We start from the raw sequence: 18,342 nt of genomic DNA, 5'->3' as shown, positions 1-18,342 counted from the left end.
TTTAGTCCATTCTGGCCACAGTGTACACTGTGTTTGAAATATATCAGTATGCTTAATGAGGTTACTATTATGACTTTTTTAGGATTAAATATGTCTTAGCTATACCCTCAAATGAATCATTCTAAATGAATCAGTTTTCCCTTTCTATTTGTCCTTTAATTAATATATACAAACCATAATTTTGATTTAAATGGATTTTTTTTGTTGTTTCTGCATTGTTGGCATCTCAGTCAGATATCAAAAAGGATAAAATGATTGTTTATTTTTAAAATGTAAGAACAATGTTAAATTATATTATACAGTGAAATATACCAGTGGTGTCTGGGGAGGCTCCATTGCTGAAAACTGCAAGATAAAAGGCTAAGACTGACTCTGCAAACTAGTGTGAAATTATGTACAGCTCCCTTCATAGTTTCAAATCTTCTTTTTCTTGTAGATGAAATAGAATAGATACCTACTCCTTGTTAAAATAAAAAACAACAGAAAGCTCTTGAAATCAGAAGACCTGAGTTAGAGTCCTGACTCTGACACTTAATTAAATTTGTGCCCTGGGAAGCCACTTTATCTTTCTTCATTAAATGTCAAACATGTCAAAAATGTCAAACAATTATCCCTACTTGTAAAATTAGAGTAATACCTGCACCACTCATCTTACATAGTTGTTATGGGGCAAGTTTAGTGTAAGTTTTAAAAGTGAGCTGCTTTTGTTATAGAAATGAAAAGACTATAAAAATGATCAAATGAAAAAATGAGCTTAGACTCTGAAAATTTTCTTAAGACCTAATGTAATTTCTATTCAAGTATGAATTTTAAAAACACAGTCTTTAAAACAAAATGATTTTGAATGTATTCCCATATTGATGAAACTAAGGCAGCATTTTCTATATATGCTGTTTTATCTTTCCTTATATCATAGAGTGAGGAGAATATCTCTGGAATGACAAGCTTTCGTGAAGTTCTGGAGAAGATGTTAGTTATTGTTGTGTTACCAGTCAGAAATAGCCTAAGACGAGAAAATGAACTCTTCTCCTCCCATCTAGTGTCTAATACTTGCGGATTACTTGCTAGTATTGTGAGTGAACTTACAGCATCAGCTCTTGGATCTGAGGTAATGATTGTGTTATGTACAGTTTTATAATATGTATTCTTTTAAATAAACCATAAGATTTTTATTTAAAAGTAATTTCAAATAAAACTAAGCTTACAAATTAAAGAAAGCTGGCAAAAGTTTTCTTTTATTCTTCCTTTATAAGTACTTTGAACATGGTCTCCTGGCAAATCCAGCCCCTTCTGCCATGCTTTAAATCTTTTTTTTGTTTTTTAAAGACAGCAGTGCAAAGTAATTTTTAGTTGGAAAATAAAGTCTCACAATGCTAAAATCCTGGATTATTTTACAATCACAAGTGTTTTTAGTGAAGAAAAAGTATGATAGAGTAGAAAGAGCAGTAAATTAGAGGATACCAGGGATCTATCCAATCCTGACTTTGCCCTTTGGTGGCTATGTGTCTGTGGCCAAGTCACTTTACCTTTCTACTGCTCAGTTTCCTTTTCTCTACAATGAAAAGTCAATCAGTCATTCAGTAAGGATTTATTAAATTCTTGATACCATTATTTGAAGAGAAGACTTGGAAAGATGTTAACTGTCTTCAAATAGTCACAAAATTGATATGCCTCTTAACTTTAAAGGTATTGAGTACAATGTGTTATCAAACATATAGTATTTAAAAGCTACCAAGTAGTCTGTGCCCTTAGTTACCAGATTTCTTGTTGGGGACTTCTTGTGGCAGACAGCTTGCTACATTTGAAAACTTTATAGAATTTTTTGTTATTATGACTTTTTCTTGTCTTAGTATATATCTCTAATATTTTTTTGAGGCTCTTCTCCTCCTGCTCCCTACAGATAAACTGTAGTGCTTATTCTTTTCTCCTCACCACTTCAATCCAGATTCCTTATTTGTTTAGCGAAACATTCTGGCTCAGTGTACTGCCCTGTAATTCTATGCCTCCACATGAATTCCATGACCTTACATTGAGAAAACATTCTTTTCTAAAATGTTTTCTGAGTATGGGTGGCTATGGATCAGGAGGATCCCAGGTTCCCTCACCTGCTATATTTCAAATTCAAATAATTGTTTTTGAATATTACTATATGTTAAGTAGTCTCTGAGTGGGTTCCAAGGATATGTGTAACATATTGTCAAATAGTGCTTAAAGAGTTTACATTTCTAAACCAGGGTAATCTTCAGAACTTAAAAAAGAGTAGCTGTAGACCTACCCTGGGGGTCCCAAGATACTCTCATAGTATTCTTGGAAGGCCTATTTCAGTTAGTCCTGACACAGATTCTTCTATCCAGTTTCCATGAATCTCTAAGGCCAACCTGGGTCAGAAGTAGGGCCTAATATGCCATAAACCAGAACAATTTTCCTTGACCCCTACATGAAATTACATGTTTGGTTAAGTCAGAAGTATATGCCTTGGATACCTATTTATGTTTGTATGATTGGTACTCCTTATCACAATTTCAATTCTTTTGTTACAGTTGACAAAATGTAACTGGCATTTATATAGCAAACAGTGTTTTCTAATCATCTAAGTAAATATGAAAAAGCTATCACCGTATCTAGCTTTTTTTCTGTGTTGATTGAAACTGTTTGCTCCTTAAGTGAATATATTTTGATACCATAAGATCTTTCTGAATAGTTGTTGATCTGCAGTGGTAGAGGGAGTTTCCCTCTACTTTTTCACTGCTGTAGTGAAATGACAGATCTTCCCAACTTCCCCAACACACACACACACACACACACACACACACACACACACACACCAGAAATTCATTCAAGTGTATGAATTTGAGTGAAACTCTGAGAACATGCTGTTTTTCAAAAAATGATGAGAAAATTATGAGAATTTAGTAGAAAAACATTTTCTACTGGTTACACTTGGAATGCTAAAATCCAAATTGTTCTTGTAGTTCTGCTAGATATGATGTATAGGTTCCATAAATTCTGGTAAAATTTATAACCAAATCTAAGTACGAAGTTGTGAAGCCCCTCAATTAATTCATCCTCCTTTCGTAAAACTTTCTTGTTGACTTATTTCTCTCAGCATTTTCTATTAAGGAACCAATTAACATCAGGTACTATATATTTTATATTAGGCTACTGTCTAGAAACTTTCAGATAAAATTTACAGGGATTGATAAAGTAATATTGCTGCTTGCGACTATGAAATTAATAATGGTTTCTTTTACATTTTAACAGGTCGATGGACTTAACTCTCTGCATTCTGTCAAATCCAGTGCTAACCGATTTACTAAAACAAGTCAGGGAAGAAGTTGGAATACTGGAAATGGTTCTCCTGATGCAATCTGTTTTTCTGTAGACAAACCTGGTATAGTTGTGGTTGGCTTTTCTGTCTATGGAGGAGGAGGAATTCATGAATATGAATTAGAGGTCTTAGTTGATGATGTAAGTACTGCTTTTGAGTTAACATTTACAATGGTGTCAGCATGATAGATTTTTAAAAATTAATTTATTTTGATATATCAACAATCACTTCCATAAGCTTTTGAGTTTTAAATTTTTCTCCTCCTTCCTCCCTATTTCCCTCCCCTAGATGGTGTGCAATATGATAGAGGCTATACATATACATTCCTATTAAACATATTTTCACATTAATGATGTTGTAAGGAAGAATTAGAACCAATAGGAGGAACCACCAGAAAGAGGAAACAAAGCACGACAGGAAAAAAAATAGCAAATAGTATGCTTTGATCTGCATTCAAACTCCATAGTTCTTTCTTTGGATGTGGATAGCATTTTCCATCATGAGGCCTTTGGAGATGTCTTAGATCCTTCAATTGCGGAAAAGGGCTAAGTCTATCAACATTAATCATCGCACAACGTGACTGTTACTGTGTACAGCGTTCTCCTGGTTCTGCTCACTTCTCTCAGCATCAGACAATACAAGTCTTTCCAGGTTTTTCTGAGGTCTGCCTGCTCATCATTTTCTTATAGCACAATAGTATTCCATTACATTCATATGCCACAACTTGTTCAGCCATTCCCCAATTGATGGACATCCTCTCAATTTCCAATTCTTTGCCACCACAAAAAGAGCTGCTATAAATATTTTTGTACATGTGGGTCCTTTTCCCATTTGTATGATCTCTTTGGGATACAGCCCTAAAAGAGCTATTGCTAGGTCAAAAGGTGTGCACATTTTTATAGCCCTTTGCGCATAGTTCCAACTTGCTCTCCAAAATGGTTGGATGATTTCACAACTCCACCAACAACGCATTAGTGTTCCAATTTTCCCGCATCTTCTCCAACATTTATCATTTTCCTGTTTTGTCATGTTGGCCAATCTGATAGGTGTGATGTGATACCTCAGAGTTGTTTTGATTTGCATTTCTCTAATCAGTAGTGATTTAGAGCATTTTTTCATGTGACTATAGATGGCTTCAATTTCTTCATCTGAGAACTGCCTGTTCATATCCTTTGACCATTTATCAATTGGGGAATGACTTGTATTCTTATAAATTTGACTTAATTCTCTCTATATATTTTAGAAATGAGGCCCTTATCAGAGAGACTGGTTGTAAAATTCTTTCCCAATTTTCTACTTTCCTTCTAATCTTGGTTGCATTGGCTTTGTTTGTGCAAAAACTTTTCAGTTTAATGTAATCAAAGTTATCCATTTTGTCTCCATCTGCTATTTGGTCATGAATTCTTCTGTTCTCCATAAATCTGATAGATAAACTATTCCTTGCTTTCCCAGTTTGTTTGCAGTATCAGCCTTTATATCTAAATCATGAACCCATTTTTTACTTTATTTTGGTATATGGTGTGAGATTTTGATCTATGCCTAGTTTCTGCCATACTCTTTTCCAGTTTTCCCAGCAGTTTTTGTCAAATAGTGAGTTCTTATCCCAGAAGCAGATTTTTTTTAAATTTTTGAAAGAGTTATTACACTGCTTTTCCCCAGAGAGCAGAATTAGAGCCCCTAAGCTACAATTAGAATGTGACAAATATCTATTTTTAAAAAAGTGTTTTACTGACATTTTAAACATACATGCAAATAGAATGGCCTTCTTGAGGGGATATTTAGTCTCCCAATGGCAGAGATGCCATATGGAAGCTAGATGACATTTGTTAGGACATTGTAGGATCCTTTGGGTAGGTTGTTTAACTCTAGCAGAGGTTCTAAACTTTTTTGTGTCATGGACCCTTTTGGCATTTTGGTTAAATTTATCATCTCCTTCTCAGAATAATATTTTGAAATGAATAAAATAAAATATATGAGATTGCAAAGGAAAGAAATTATATTAAAATACAGTTATCCAAATAAAAAAAAATTCAGAGGACCCTAGTTAAGAAATTATGGACTAGATAAAGTTCATTCCAATTCTGTATTCTCTGATTTTGTATGTTATCTGACATACTTATACTCATCATCAATGCTACAGGGCATAAGATCTACATTATCTTTGTCCTAGGAATTAGTAAAAACTTATTGAGACTTTAATACTTTAACAGATCTTTCAGGAAACCATCATGTAAGGCAAGTAGAAAAATAACTGGCCACTGCCCTTTGTATCAGTAGTTTCTTTAGGGCTACCTTAGAAACAGAGTAGATCAAAAGTTAGAAACTATAATTGAGCACCATTTTATAGGTGTTGAGCTGGAGGAAGATACGTGATAAATATTGCTATTATATAGTAGGGAAGATTTAGCCTACAGACTAGAATCAACCTATGGACCAGTGTCTGGGAAATTCTGCAATAGAATTCTAATTCATGGTTCTTTAGTTTTGTGATAGCTTTACTTAGAAGCTGGCTGTGATAAAACCAAGAAAGGATACAAATTTCTATTTTAGGCAATGGGATATGTCTAGTCATTCAGAAAGCAATCACATAATTTTAGAGGTTAAGGTTACCAAACTCCTTAACTTTAAAACTGAGAAAACAAAAGCTTACAGTGGTTTGTCTAAGAAATGTCATATAACTACTTAGGGATAGAACTATAATTCATGTCTCACTCTCAGTCTGGAGTTTTTAACACTATTCCATGCTAACCCTCATATCTGACTTTTAATTGGATTTATGTTTATGCATAAGTAGAATCTATAAATAGCACACTGATAATCTTGGATTATGGGAATGCGTAGATAACAGAGTAGAAATAGCATATTAGTAGTGAGGAATTTTACAATATCAATAAAAGTAAACAGAATTATTGACTCTTTTGAAGTTAGAATTAAAAGAGCTAATTCAAAACACCAAAATTATCCTCTCCACAAAACCTACCTCTTCTAGACCTCTTAAATTGTGGGGCACAACCCCATATTGGGTCACAAAAGTTTTGGCAACAGTAAAAGGTTTCTGAACATGCAACAACCGAAACTTCAAAAACAAATGCATGATGAATCTGAGGTGTGGCAGCGCTTGCCTGTGTTGCATCACACAACTTCATTGCAGCCTTGGTTCTGAACACACAAAATGCGTCTTTGCACTGCACATGCCATCATGTCCACACAGCGCCAATGAACATTGCCAAAACATGAAAAAAGGTCATAAGTGGAAAAAATTTAAGAAGACCTGTTCTAGACTTCCGCATTTCTCCCAGTGACATCATTATTCTTCCAAGTCACCCAGCTTTGCAGTCTTAGAGTCCTTCTTAACTCCTTACCTTACCCCCTATAGCTGATTACTTTTCAGGTGTTGTGGATCCTACCTCTGAAATCAGTCCCTTTGTCTCTGCTCACCTGACCACCACCCTAATTGAAGTTCTTCTGACCTCTTGCCTGCCCTGTGGGAATAATTGGTCCTAATTGGTCTCCCTGTCTCAATCCTCTCCCCTCCCTACTCCATCCTCCTCATAGCTGCTAAAGTGACTTTCCTAAAATGCATCCTGATCCTGTTATTCCTCTCAACTCAGTAAATTCTTGTGGATTCTAATTACCTCTAAGATCAAATGCAAACTTCTCTATTTGGCATTTCAAGTTCTTCATAACATGACTCCAACCTACTTTTCTCCCCTTATTGTTCATTATGCTTAAACTGCCCTTCTTGCTTTTCCTCCCACATGACACTCCGTCTTCCAGCTTTGTGTCTTTTCATAGGCTGTCTGCCATGCCTGGAATGAACCTTACCTCTTTGCCTCCCAAAATCCTTAGTTTCTTTCAAAGCTCAGCTCAGATACCAACTTCTTAGGAGGTTTTCCTAATTACCATGTACCCTCACCTCACCCCCACTTCTGTCTTCTTGCTGTTGGTGTCTTTACCATATACCTCTATTACATTGCATATTTGTATGTACTTTTCTATATACAGGTTATCTTCCTCAAAAGAATGAAAATTCTTTTAAGGTGGGGACTGTTTGACTTTTATCTTTGTATCTTCAGCATTTTGTACAGTGCCTGGGCACATAGTAGGTGCTAAATGTTCATACATTGATTGGATTTTTATTAAGTACCTACTATGTGCAAGTGCACTGTGCTAGGTCCTTGTGACGTAGTCTATAACCCCAAAAACCTTATAAATCTAAGATTAGAAGAATATGTTTTGTATAGATCATTCTGAAGGAGAGGTCAAGCAAAAAGGGGTGAGATAATGGGGATTGTAATATTACTTCAAGGAACTGACACCTAAGCTGAACCTTGAAAAAAAGTAAAGGATTTCAGAAGGAACAAATGTGGATGGAATCCATCCTAGGTGTAGAGACAGGACTTGGAAGAGAACAGGATGAAATATTCTCTTGTGTATTTAGGGAATGTTGAACTTAAATTGTTCATTTTTTTTAGGAGATAGTCATGGAACTAATCATAACGGATTTAGTCATTGAAGAACTATTTTTAGTCATAAAATATGTATAAATTCTCATAAATGAAAAATAACCTCAAGAACAAATATTAAGTGCTAAAGCTTTTTTGCTATAGAATATAACTTACATTCACATAATATATAATTCTAAGAATATTAGTATTTTGGTAAATAAATAATTTTATATTTTAGAAACACATTTATGGGGTTGGACTAGATCTCAGATGTCCCATCTGGCACAGGACTTTTTATGATCCTCTGGTTCTATGAAGAGGGAGAAAAGTTGTGTAACATGAAGGGAGAAAAGGCTGTGGTATTTGTAAAAAAAAACTTGAGTATTCAAATAATAAAGTAAAATCAATAAGAATTTTAACAAAATGTAGTATGAGCTAACGTAATGTGTTTTGCATATGAGAAAATTTACTTTGAAGTTTTGATCATCAATGAAATAAATATTTTTGTAGACTTTTAAAAGTTTGCCACTTAAGCATTATAGAACTTTTTATATTTGCACATTTTGGAGCTTTTAAAATGGAATTATCATTTTTTTAATTAGAGTGAGCATGCAGGAGATTCAACTCATTCACATAGATGGACATCCTTGGAATTGGTCAAAGGAACCTATACAACTGATGATTCCCCTAGTGACATAGCTGAAATCAGACTTGATAAAGTTGTTCCTTTAAAAGTAAGTTGAAAAAATGTTATGTTTTCTTGGGAATGGATAACAATGCTTTAAAGGGAAAAAAGTACATTTTTATTGTCATAAAGACAGTGAAAATATGTTATAAATTTTCATTGCTATAACTGATCCTAATCAGTCCTCTACCTGAAAATAACCTATTTATTGAGTTGTATCTTTATATATAAGGCTCATTATATTTTTGACTTTATATACAAATAGATATAAATTACATGATAACCACAAAAGGTATCTTATTATGACTTATAAATTGAAAACATCAAACAGTTAACACTGTAACAGGAAGTATTGAAAATGAAAAAGCTTATTGTTATTATTGAATGCAATTTGATTTGTAATTAATAATTTCTTTTTTATATTGAAAGAATCATCAAAAAAAGACACTGGAATCTAACTGTAGAGCAGAAATTAATACTTTGCAAGTCAACTTTAGATCTTATAAAAGTTTAGTTATTGAACTACCGAAATATCCTAATAATAAAGTGTCACCTGTAACATCAAGGACCGATCTATTTAGAGCATTGCCTCTTCTTATCACACTGATTTAACAGGGAGGTATTTTTATATCTTTCCTTGCATTTATACTACATAAATGAATATTAGTGAAGACACATTCCTCACTATCTGTACAATCTTTTTATGAAATTATTTATGTTTAATCATATTGCTCATGAATTTTTAAAGCCAAAGTAAAAATTCAAAGCAAATTTATCTATACACTTTCCCCTGTTGAATAGCTCTACTGTATCCTGTATATATCTTGTTTGTAATTACTTATTTGCATGTTTCACCCTCATTAGACTATGGCATCCTTAAGATCAGGGACTATCTTTTTGCCTTTCTTTGTATCTTCAGTACTTAGCTTCATGACTGAGACATAGTCACTTCATAAATGCTTTTTGGCTTGAGAAAGTATCACAGTATAAAGTAATTTATTTTAGTGTATATCACACATAAATTATAAAGGCATGTTAACGTTGTTTGTATCATCTATTTTAAAGGAAAATGTGAAATATGCTGTTCGATTAAGGAATTATGGAAGCCGTACAGCCAATGGAGATGGAGGAATGACCACAGTCCAATGTCCTGATGGTGTAACATTTACATTCAGTACATGTAGTTTAAGTAGTAATGGCACAAACCAAACAAGAGGACAAATTCCACAAATCCTTTACTATAGGTAGGTGGTGTGTTTTTAATAAAAAGAGCTAATGCATTTACCTACAAGGTGAAACCATGGATATTTATAATTCAATTTTAATTTTTTTTTTCTTCCATGAGCCCTGTCAGCATTTTGTCCCTCTCTTTGAAATTTATTGGGAGCTACTTTATGGTACCTTATCTGTGTAAGCACCTTAAGTTAGGTATTATGCTTTCTTTTTCATTCTTAGTACCTAGCACTTAATACTTAATAAATACTTAACAAATGGTTGTTAAATGTGAAACCAGCATTTACCCTGATTTCATTTTGAGTTGTTTTTCCATTTTTAGTATTCTCTTTAAATATGAATGCTTCAGGAAGTTGTTAATCATCTAATATCATCTTCATTACACATGTGTAGCTTTTGTAACATTACTCTAAACAATATTATTTTATTTAATGGTCTTGATACTCTATCATACCCTATCATAATGTAACAAAATCTTGCTGTAATATTGGATGATCTTTCAAGGGGTCAGTATAGAGTAGTAGTAAGAACAGTGAATTTGTGATCATAGAGCGTGGGTTCTATTCTTAGCTCTGCTACTTACTCTTTGTAACCTACATAAAACTGAGGGGCCCTTTTAGGTCTGACCCTATGACTTTGGGAAGTCACTTAAGCTCTGTAAGCCTCAGTTTTTCATCTCTAAAATGTGAGAGGACTGGACTAGATGATCTCTAAGGTCAGTTCAGGTTTGAGTTTCATACTAGCTCAGTGAGGAGCCACTGACAAAAAAATGTGTTTCTGGAGTGCCATAATTGTAATAGATATGCATTTCTTAGCAGAGTAAAAAGATCTTATTTAGTGGTCTTTCTTTTACTTTAAATATGTAGGAGTGAATATGATGGAGATTTGCAGTCCCAACTTTTGAGTAAAGCTAATGAAGAGGATAAAAACTGTAGTAGAGCTCTCTCTGTTGTGAGTACTGTGGTTAGAGCAGCTAAAGACCTCCTGCACAGAGCCCTTGCTGTAGATGGTAAGATTCCTTTTTCTTTTTTTTTAATATCTTGCCTCATCAATTTCTTGATATGCAGAACAATAGACTGTTGAAAGTATTGTCTTTTGAGGGGCAAACAGGGATTCTCCAATGTGTGTTTGATCTATGTAAAACCAATTGGAGTCATTGTTGTACCTTTGACATAACTGATACTTTCTCACTCAGTCCTGCAGGGAATAATTCCTATATCTTGAATGACCTGAGCCATTGCTTTCCTGTCTCTGTTAATAACAGCAAAGCAAAAGCTGGGGCTACATACCTGGCTCCAAAATTGTTGTCCACTCTAGGCAGATCTTATCCTCATTACTATTCTTGTTTCTTTCTAGCTTCTAAAGTATTTTTCAAGAGTGAGAAGTAGGGAGATATTTTATCATCATATATATACGTTCTGTTGTAAGATCTATAGCAAAAAAAATTATACATTACTCATTTTAAAGATATGTAGACAAAACATTATCTTTGGAAAGCATTTACGTAGGACTTATAGAGAGATAGATAGTGCTTTAAAAATGATTGAATTATGTTCTAAATGTTGTTTTAATATTCTTTCAGCTGATGACATTCCAGAATTGCTTAGTTCTTCCAGTCTGTTTTCCATGCTGCTTCCTCTTATAATAGCCTACATAGGACCAGTAGCTGCAGCTATTCCCAAGGTATGTAACTTAGTTCTCTAAGTTTAATTTTATACTTAAAGTACTGAAATTTTAGACACTTCTGTTTACAAGGAATTATTGTTACAATTTCAGTACATTAGGGCTTGAGTTTTAAAAGTAAATATTACAATGGCTTGCAATATAAAAGAAGGTAAGAATCTTGAAGTAAACCTTACACTGTTTTAAGTACTAGTGAAAATCCTTACTGGACTGTTCTGTGCCTTTGTTTTTACAAATAATGAAGAATGTGGAGAACTGAAAAGATGGGGATAGCACTCCTCAGATTTCAAAAACTGAATGGAAAATTTTTTGAAATAGAAGAGTAAAGAAAGGAAGGGCTGTGGTTTTGGCTGTATTGAATAACATTCTATAATAATAGGCATTTATAAATGCCTTCCCTGTGCTAGTCACTGTGCTTCAGGCTATGTATAAAAAATAATGTAACAGTCCCTGCTCACAAGTAGCTTTAAGTCTTACTGAGGAAAATCCACATGAACCCAGAGAAGAAGTAAGTAGAAAATATACCCAAAAAGGGGTTTGGGGGGGAGGAGGGAGCAGGATGGAGGACCCTATGAACTCAGTAGATGAGGATGAATTTCTTGTAGAAGAAAGCACCTGATCTGAACCATGAAGAAGATAAATATTCTGTGAGGTAGAGGTAACAGCGTGCATTCCAGACACACAGGACAGCCTCTGAAAAGATCTACAGAGATGGGAAGTGGAATGTCCTGTATGGAGCTCAGGAAGTAGGTTTGTTTGGCTGGAGCACTGAATACATGATTCAGCCACAAAGACCTATTTGCCCAGCAAATGGATGAAATCACAAAGGATAAAAGAAGAGAGAGAGGGGGCAGCTAGGAGGCACAGTGGATAGAGCACAGGTGTCAAGAGCTCCTGAGTTCAAATGTGGCATCAGATACTTACTATCTAGCTGTGTGGCCTTGGGCAAGTCACTTAACCCCAATTGCCTCCAAAATTTAAAAAAGAGAGAGAGAGAGAGAGAGAGAGAGAGAGAGAGAGAGAGAGAGAGAGAGAGAGAGAGAATGAACTTGGGGGTAGCTATCCACACTTATCAAGTTGGGAGAGACCAGTTTATTTTCAAATGAAGCTTAGAAGTGAATGAGCTTGTAAAAAACAGTGTCACAGAAGACAAAGAGAATTTCTAGCAATGTCAAATGCTATAGAAACATTGGCCTTTAGATTTAACCTTTAGTTAAGATTAAGAGTTCATCTGTGACCTTAGAAAAACAGATTCAATTTACTACTTGGAATGAAAGCCACATTACATTGCAAAGGGCTTAGGAATGAGACAGTGAGTAAAGCCTCTTTGTAGAAGTTTAATAGTGAAAAGGAAAAGAGACCTATGGCAATAGGTTTTCCTCTTACCTATCTGACTGCTCCTTCTAGATCTCTTTCGCTGGATCGCTTATTCAGGTCATGTTTAGCAGGGTTAAAGAAAGTATGGTATATTGATGTTTTATCTTTTTGTTTTTTAAATGAGGGAAGCCCTGAGCATACTTGTACACAGTAGGGAAAGAGCATACTTGTACACTAAATAAGTATACAAAGTAAGGAGAATTTGGAGAAGAGAAATCAAGCTGAAATGATTTATGGGACAACATCCTGGAGACGAGGTCAGTGGCATAAGTGGAGAAGTTGGTTTTGACATAAAGGAAGGTTACTTAATTCTCTGAGACTAGAAAGAAGGTAGAAGGAAGAGATGAGGATGAGAAGTTATTGAGAGAGATCTCTTCTGAAGGTTTTTCAATAATAGTTTAAACTTTCACCTGGTAGAATGGTATATGTGATCCCAATGAAGATACTAGAGAGTATGTTTTTATTCTGTGCCCATAATTTTTATCTTAAAATGGTTTTTCACTGAAAAATGTAAATCCAGTAATTTTATAAAATTTCAAATTTTTTACTGTTCAGCTAAATATATTGACACCATATAGTCATAATCCTTGAAATTAATATCCTAATTCACAACTTTTTTTGCCATGTGGCAAGAACACAGTGTTAATCAGTAAACATTTATTAAGTGCCTACTATGTGCCCTGCACTGTGCTAATTCATAGGCTACCAAAAACAAGATAAAACAAAACGCCAAGACAAAAGACAGTCCCTGCTCTGAAGTAACCCACAAATTAATGAGGGAGACAACAAGCAAACAAATACATACAAGCAAATAGGATGAATAGGAAATAATGAACCAAACATTAAAATTAAGAAGGCTTGGGAAAGGCTCCCTGTAGAAGATGGGATTTTAGTACTTGAAGCTGGGAGTGAGAGATAAGAAAGGAGAGCATACTAGTCATAGGAGACAGCCAGTGAAAATGCCTAGTGCCAAGAGATGGAGTGTCTTATGCATGGAACACCAAGGAGGCTAGTGTCACTGTATCAAAGAGCACATGGTAAGTAATAAGGAACTAGCTTATGAAGGACTTTGAATACCAAATAGAGCATTTTGTATTTAATTTTGGAGGTGATAGGTAGGGAGCCACTGGAATTTATCAGATAGATGATTGACATGGTTGGTCCTGCACTTTAGGAAAATTACTTGGTGGCTGAATGAAAGATGGATTAGAGTAGGAGAGATTTGAAGCAAGCTAACCCACTAGCAGAATGTTACAATAGTCCAAGTGTGAAGTGATGAGGGCCTATACCAGGATGGTGGCAGTATCAAAGGAGAGAAAGTGTATTCAAAAGGTATTTCAAAGATGTTTCAAATACTGTAAATATACAGTTCTTGGCAACATAGATGTGGGGACAGGAGGTGAGAGATAGGTGAGAGGAGTTGAGCTGATATGTAGGTTGTGAACCTGTGGGATCAGAAAGATGGTAGTGCTCTGTACAGTAATACGGAAGTTTGCAGGGGAAACGATAATGAGTTCAGTTTTGGATATGTTGAATTTAATATATTTTTATTGTTCAGTCATTGTCTGACACTTCATGACTCCATTTGGGGTTTTCTTGGCAAAGAAATGTTGTTTGCATTTCTTTCTCCAGCTCATTTTACAGTTGAAGAAACTGAGGCAAGCAGGATGAAGTGATTTGCCCAAGGTCACACAGCTAGTAAGGTTGTAGATGAGATTTAAACTCAGGAAGATGAATTTCCCTGAATATAGGCCAAGCACTCTATCCACTAGCTGCCCTGTTCATACAGTTCAAGATGGCTGAAAGACTGTTGGAGATGCTAGATTGAAGGTCAGAAGGGAAGTAGGGGCAGAATAGGTAGATTAGAGAATCATCAGCATAGAGATTGTAATTAAATCCAAGTGAAAGGAGAAAAGAAGAAAAGAACCAAGATAGAGCCCTATAGGACACCTATAGTTAAAAGGTGTGACCTGAATAAGCCATCCAGCAAAAGAGATCTAGAAGGAGTAGTTAGATAGGTAAGAGGAAAACCAGGAGAGAGTGGTGTCCCAAAAACCTAGAGAAAAGAGAGTACTGGGGAGAGGGTAATCAACGGTGTTAAAGGCTGCACGAAGTTCAAGGAAAATGAAGATTGAGAAAAAGCCGTTGAATTTGTCAATTAGTGGATCATTAGTACTTTTGGAGAGAGAGGTTTTGGTAGAATGATGAAGTCAGAAAGTTGGATTGTAAAGGGTTAAGAAGAGAGTAAGAGGAGATAAGGTGGAAACAGCCTTCTCAGGGAGTTTAGCGCAAAGGGTGGAGGATATGCAGAACAATTGTTAGCAGGGTTGGAGTGATCAAGTGAGGGTTTTTGAGGGTAAGAGAGACATGGGCATGCTTGTAGGCAGTAGAGAAGGAGCTGGTAGACAGGGCAAGAAAAAAATGGTAAAATGGGATAATGACAGAGGGGGTAGTCTTTTGTTTTTTTGTTTTGTTTTGTTTTTTGTTTTTGCTAGGCAATGGGGTTAAGTGACTTGCCCAGGGTCACACAGCTAGTAAGTGTTATGTGTCTGAGACCAGATTTGAACTCAGGTCCTCCTGAATCCAGGGCCAGTGCTCTATCCACTGCACCACCTAGCAGCCCCTTGGAGGCAGTCTTTTGGAGGAGACAGGATGGAATGAGATCAGTTGTACAGGCTAGGGGTTAAGGATTGCCTTGGTAAGGAGTAAGTCTACCTCTTTATGTGAGATGGGGTGATGGAAGAAATAGTGACAAAAGGCAGTGACAGTTGAGGAACAGGGGAGAAGAGGGAGCTCACAAGAGAATGGCCTCAACTTTTTCAGTAAAATAATGAGGCTAGGTTCTCAGCTGGGAGGATTGGTGGAAAGGAAGGCATGACAGGTTTGAGGAGGGATGAAAAGATTTGAAAGAACCACCGTAGATAGTGAGTTGATAATGGAGGTGTAAATAAGGGAGGTGTAGGATTGTCTAGCAGCAGTGAGGGTAGAGTTTAGGTTATATAACAAATTTGTGTTGGACTCAGAGTAACGTGTGATTTTTTTCCCTACCATTGTTTAGTAGCATGATTATGCTATGAAAAGACTAAAATTATCTGTTCAGATTTTATCTTCGTATTTTCTTATATTTTAGTTAGTATGTTTGCTCCTCAGTAAATTTCTTTTTGAAGGAGAAAAATTATAGGTTAGTGTTTGCAATTACAATGTACAACTATAATTATTCTGAAAAGCTCAACATAATCTTTGAGTAACTTGGTTGCCAAAAACTTTAACCATTTGATCATCTTACAAGCATTTCGAAGTAAAGCAGTTTGAAATATACATGCCTATACACATATGCAGAAAATATAGCCTATCTATATGGTGTATATTTTTGGAGAATCTAGAAATTTACAAATGGAATTTGGAGTCTGTAATTTTTTTTTTGTAAGGCAATCGGGGGTTAAGTGACTTGCCTAAGGTCACACAGCTAGTATGTATCATGTGTGAGAGGCCAAATTTGAACTCAGGTCCTCCTGACTCCAAAGGTGGAGCTCTTTCCACTGTGCCACTTAGCTGCCTCTGGAGTCTGTAATTTAGCTCAGTATTGTAAACTATTGACTTTATCCTAATTAAACCAAAATGGGGGGGAAAAACTACTTGAAAGTGTTATGTGGTTGTCATTCAATAAATATTTGTTGAATAAATTAATATTAAAATTTTTAAATGTATGTATGAATACAAGATTTAGATAAAGGAAACTCTACCCAAACCTAAGATCTAGATTAAAAGTTAAACACAATCTTTTGCATCCTAGGTGGCTGTAGAAGTCTTTGGCCTTGTCCAGCAATTGCTCCCTTCTGTTGCCATTTTAAATCAGAAATATGCACCCCCTGCATTCAATCCTAACCAATCAACAGATAGCACAACAGGAAACCAGCCTGAACAAGGACTTTCAGCTTGTACTACCTCTAATCACTATGCTGTCATAGAGAGTGAACATCCCTATAAACCCGCATGTGTTATGCACTATAAGGTAGGTTGTATAATATGTTATTTTTATGATTTTTTTTATACATTGTGCATTTCTAAAAAATTTGCCCCACATAATAAACTTATTAGTTCAGCCAAGGGGATACAAAAGAAATATCAAACATACTCCTTGCCATGAAGGTATTTAAATTGTTTATTAGCCAGACATGACATAACACCCATTATAGGTTTGATCCTAAAATATGTCTGCCCATTTAATAGATCAAAAATCCACAGCCTTTGACAACATATAAAATTTCTGTCATTTAGTTCTATACATATGTTTTACAAACCCAAGGAAAGCTCAAACTTTATGTGAATGTGTACATTAGACATTAAAATAAGTATCTTACTCCAGTACTTTATAATAGATGCCTGATCTTTTCAATGGATGTTCCCTACATTGACAGAAATCTTTGCCTGTAGTCTATCAATTCTCCCCTGCTCTCTTTACGTGATTTGTCCACATCCTTTTGTGGCCATCCATTTCTCTGATGGCATCCTTTATACTGCATCCTTTGGATACTTCTTTGATGATAATGTTATTGTAGCCTGCTAATAACCCTTATGTGCTTCTCCTTTCCTTTTGTGTAACCACAATTTGAATTTTTAAAAACTTCAGTGTTACATAATTGGCCAGTAATATTCAATAAACATTTATTAGGTACTTACTATGTGCCAGGTACTGTGCTTAGCTCTGAGAATACAAATACAAAGAAAGACAGTCCTTACCCTCAAGGAACTTACAGTCTAATGGAAAAAGACAACACATGAAAAGGAGGTAGGGAGCTGGAGAAGGAAGTAAAAAGAAACAGTCAGAAAAATCCTAAGGGAGTGCAGCCAGGTGAGAAATGAGATGTCTAGTCTGGTCTTCCTCCTTAAATGGAGGTTTTGGGGTTCAAGACTCTCCCCTCCCATCAGAGCAAAGAAGAGTAGTGGTGAGGTAGAGTATCAAGGCTGAAGAGATCTTGCAAGATGATGAGGAATCCTTTCACTTTCTCTCTAAGAGGGAAACCAGCCTACACATAGAACACAGAAAACAGTTACCCAGCTAGAGCAGAAATAAAAGTATTGCACATCCTATGCAAGTCACTCTTATTTCCCCCTACCCTCCATAGTGGTTGATTCTTTCACCCTTGTTTCTTAAAATTATTTGTAAGTCTTTATAACTCAACTCTTAGTACCTGGTTAAAACTCTTTATATCTAGTTATTAACTCTTAATAATTTGATAATTTTACTTAACTTCCTTTCCTTTGACTCAACACCGCTACCACAGGTACATCCACACTGGATCCCCCTTTATTAATATTATCACCAGAGCCTCAGGGAACACCCATGGTTGGTAGGTAGCAGCTGGATAAAGTTCCAGCAAGAGACTGAGGAGTAGTCTTAGAGGTAGGAAGAGAATCAGGAGACAGCAGTATCATAAAACCTTAGGGAAGAGAGTATTCAGGAGAAGAGAGTGATTGACAGTGTTGAAGGCTGCAGAGAGGTCAAGAAAGATCTGAGGTTTGAGAAAAGGCCATTGGATTTATCAGAGATCACTCACTGGTTAATTCTGGAGAGAACATTTTCAATT

The 18,342-nt window shown here is 35.5% G+C and overlaps 1 protein-coding gene across 11 annotated transcripts in view; it reads left to right on the top strand.

Moving 5' to 3' along the window:
* The window catches only part of MYCBP2 (MYC binding protein 2), a 224,280-nt gene that overhangs the window by 62,671 nt on the left and 143,267 nt on the right, over positions 1–18,342 (top strand). For all 11 annotated transcript variants that reach the window (XM_078147203.1, XM_020973272.2, XM_078147199.1 and 8 more), the window contains 7 exons: positions 917–1,108; positions 3,262–3,468; positions 8,379–8,510; positions 9,527–9,705; positions 10,561–10,703; positions 11,277–11,377; positions 16,548–16,766. In XM_078147203.1, the coding sequence (XP_078003329.1) occupies positions 917–1,108; positions 3,262–3,468; positions 8,379–8,510; positions 9,527–9,705; positions 10,561–10,703; positions 11,277–11,377; positions 16,548–16,766 (1,173 nt within the window). The remainder of the gene's footprint in view (positions 1–916; positions 1,109–3,261; positions 3,469–8,378; positions 8,511–9,526; positions 9,706–10,560; positions 10,704–11,276; positions 11,378–16,547; positions 16,767–18,342) is intronic.

The sequence above is a fragment of the Phascolarctos cinereus genome, unplaced genomic scaffold (genome assembly GCF_003287225.1).
Source record: "Phascolarctos cinereus isolate Bilbo 61053 unplaced genomic scaffold, phaCin_HiC Scaffold_7;HRSCAF=346, whole genome shotgun sequence".
In the NCBI taxonomy this organism is placed as follows: Eukaryota; Metazoa; Chordata; class Mammalia; order Diprotodontia; family Phascolarctidae; genus Phascolarctos; species Phascolarctos cinereus.
This window is presented reverse-complemented; position numbering and strand designations above follow the sequence as displayed.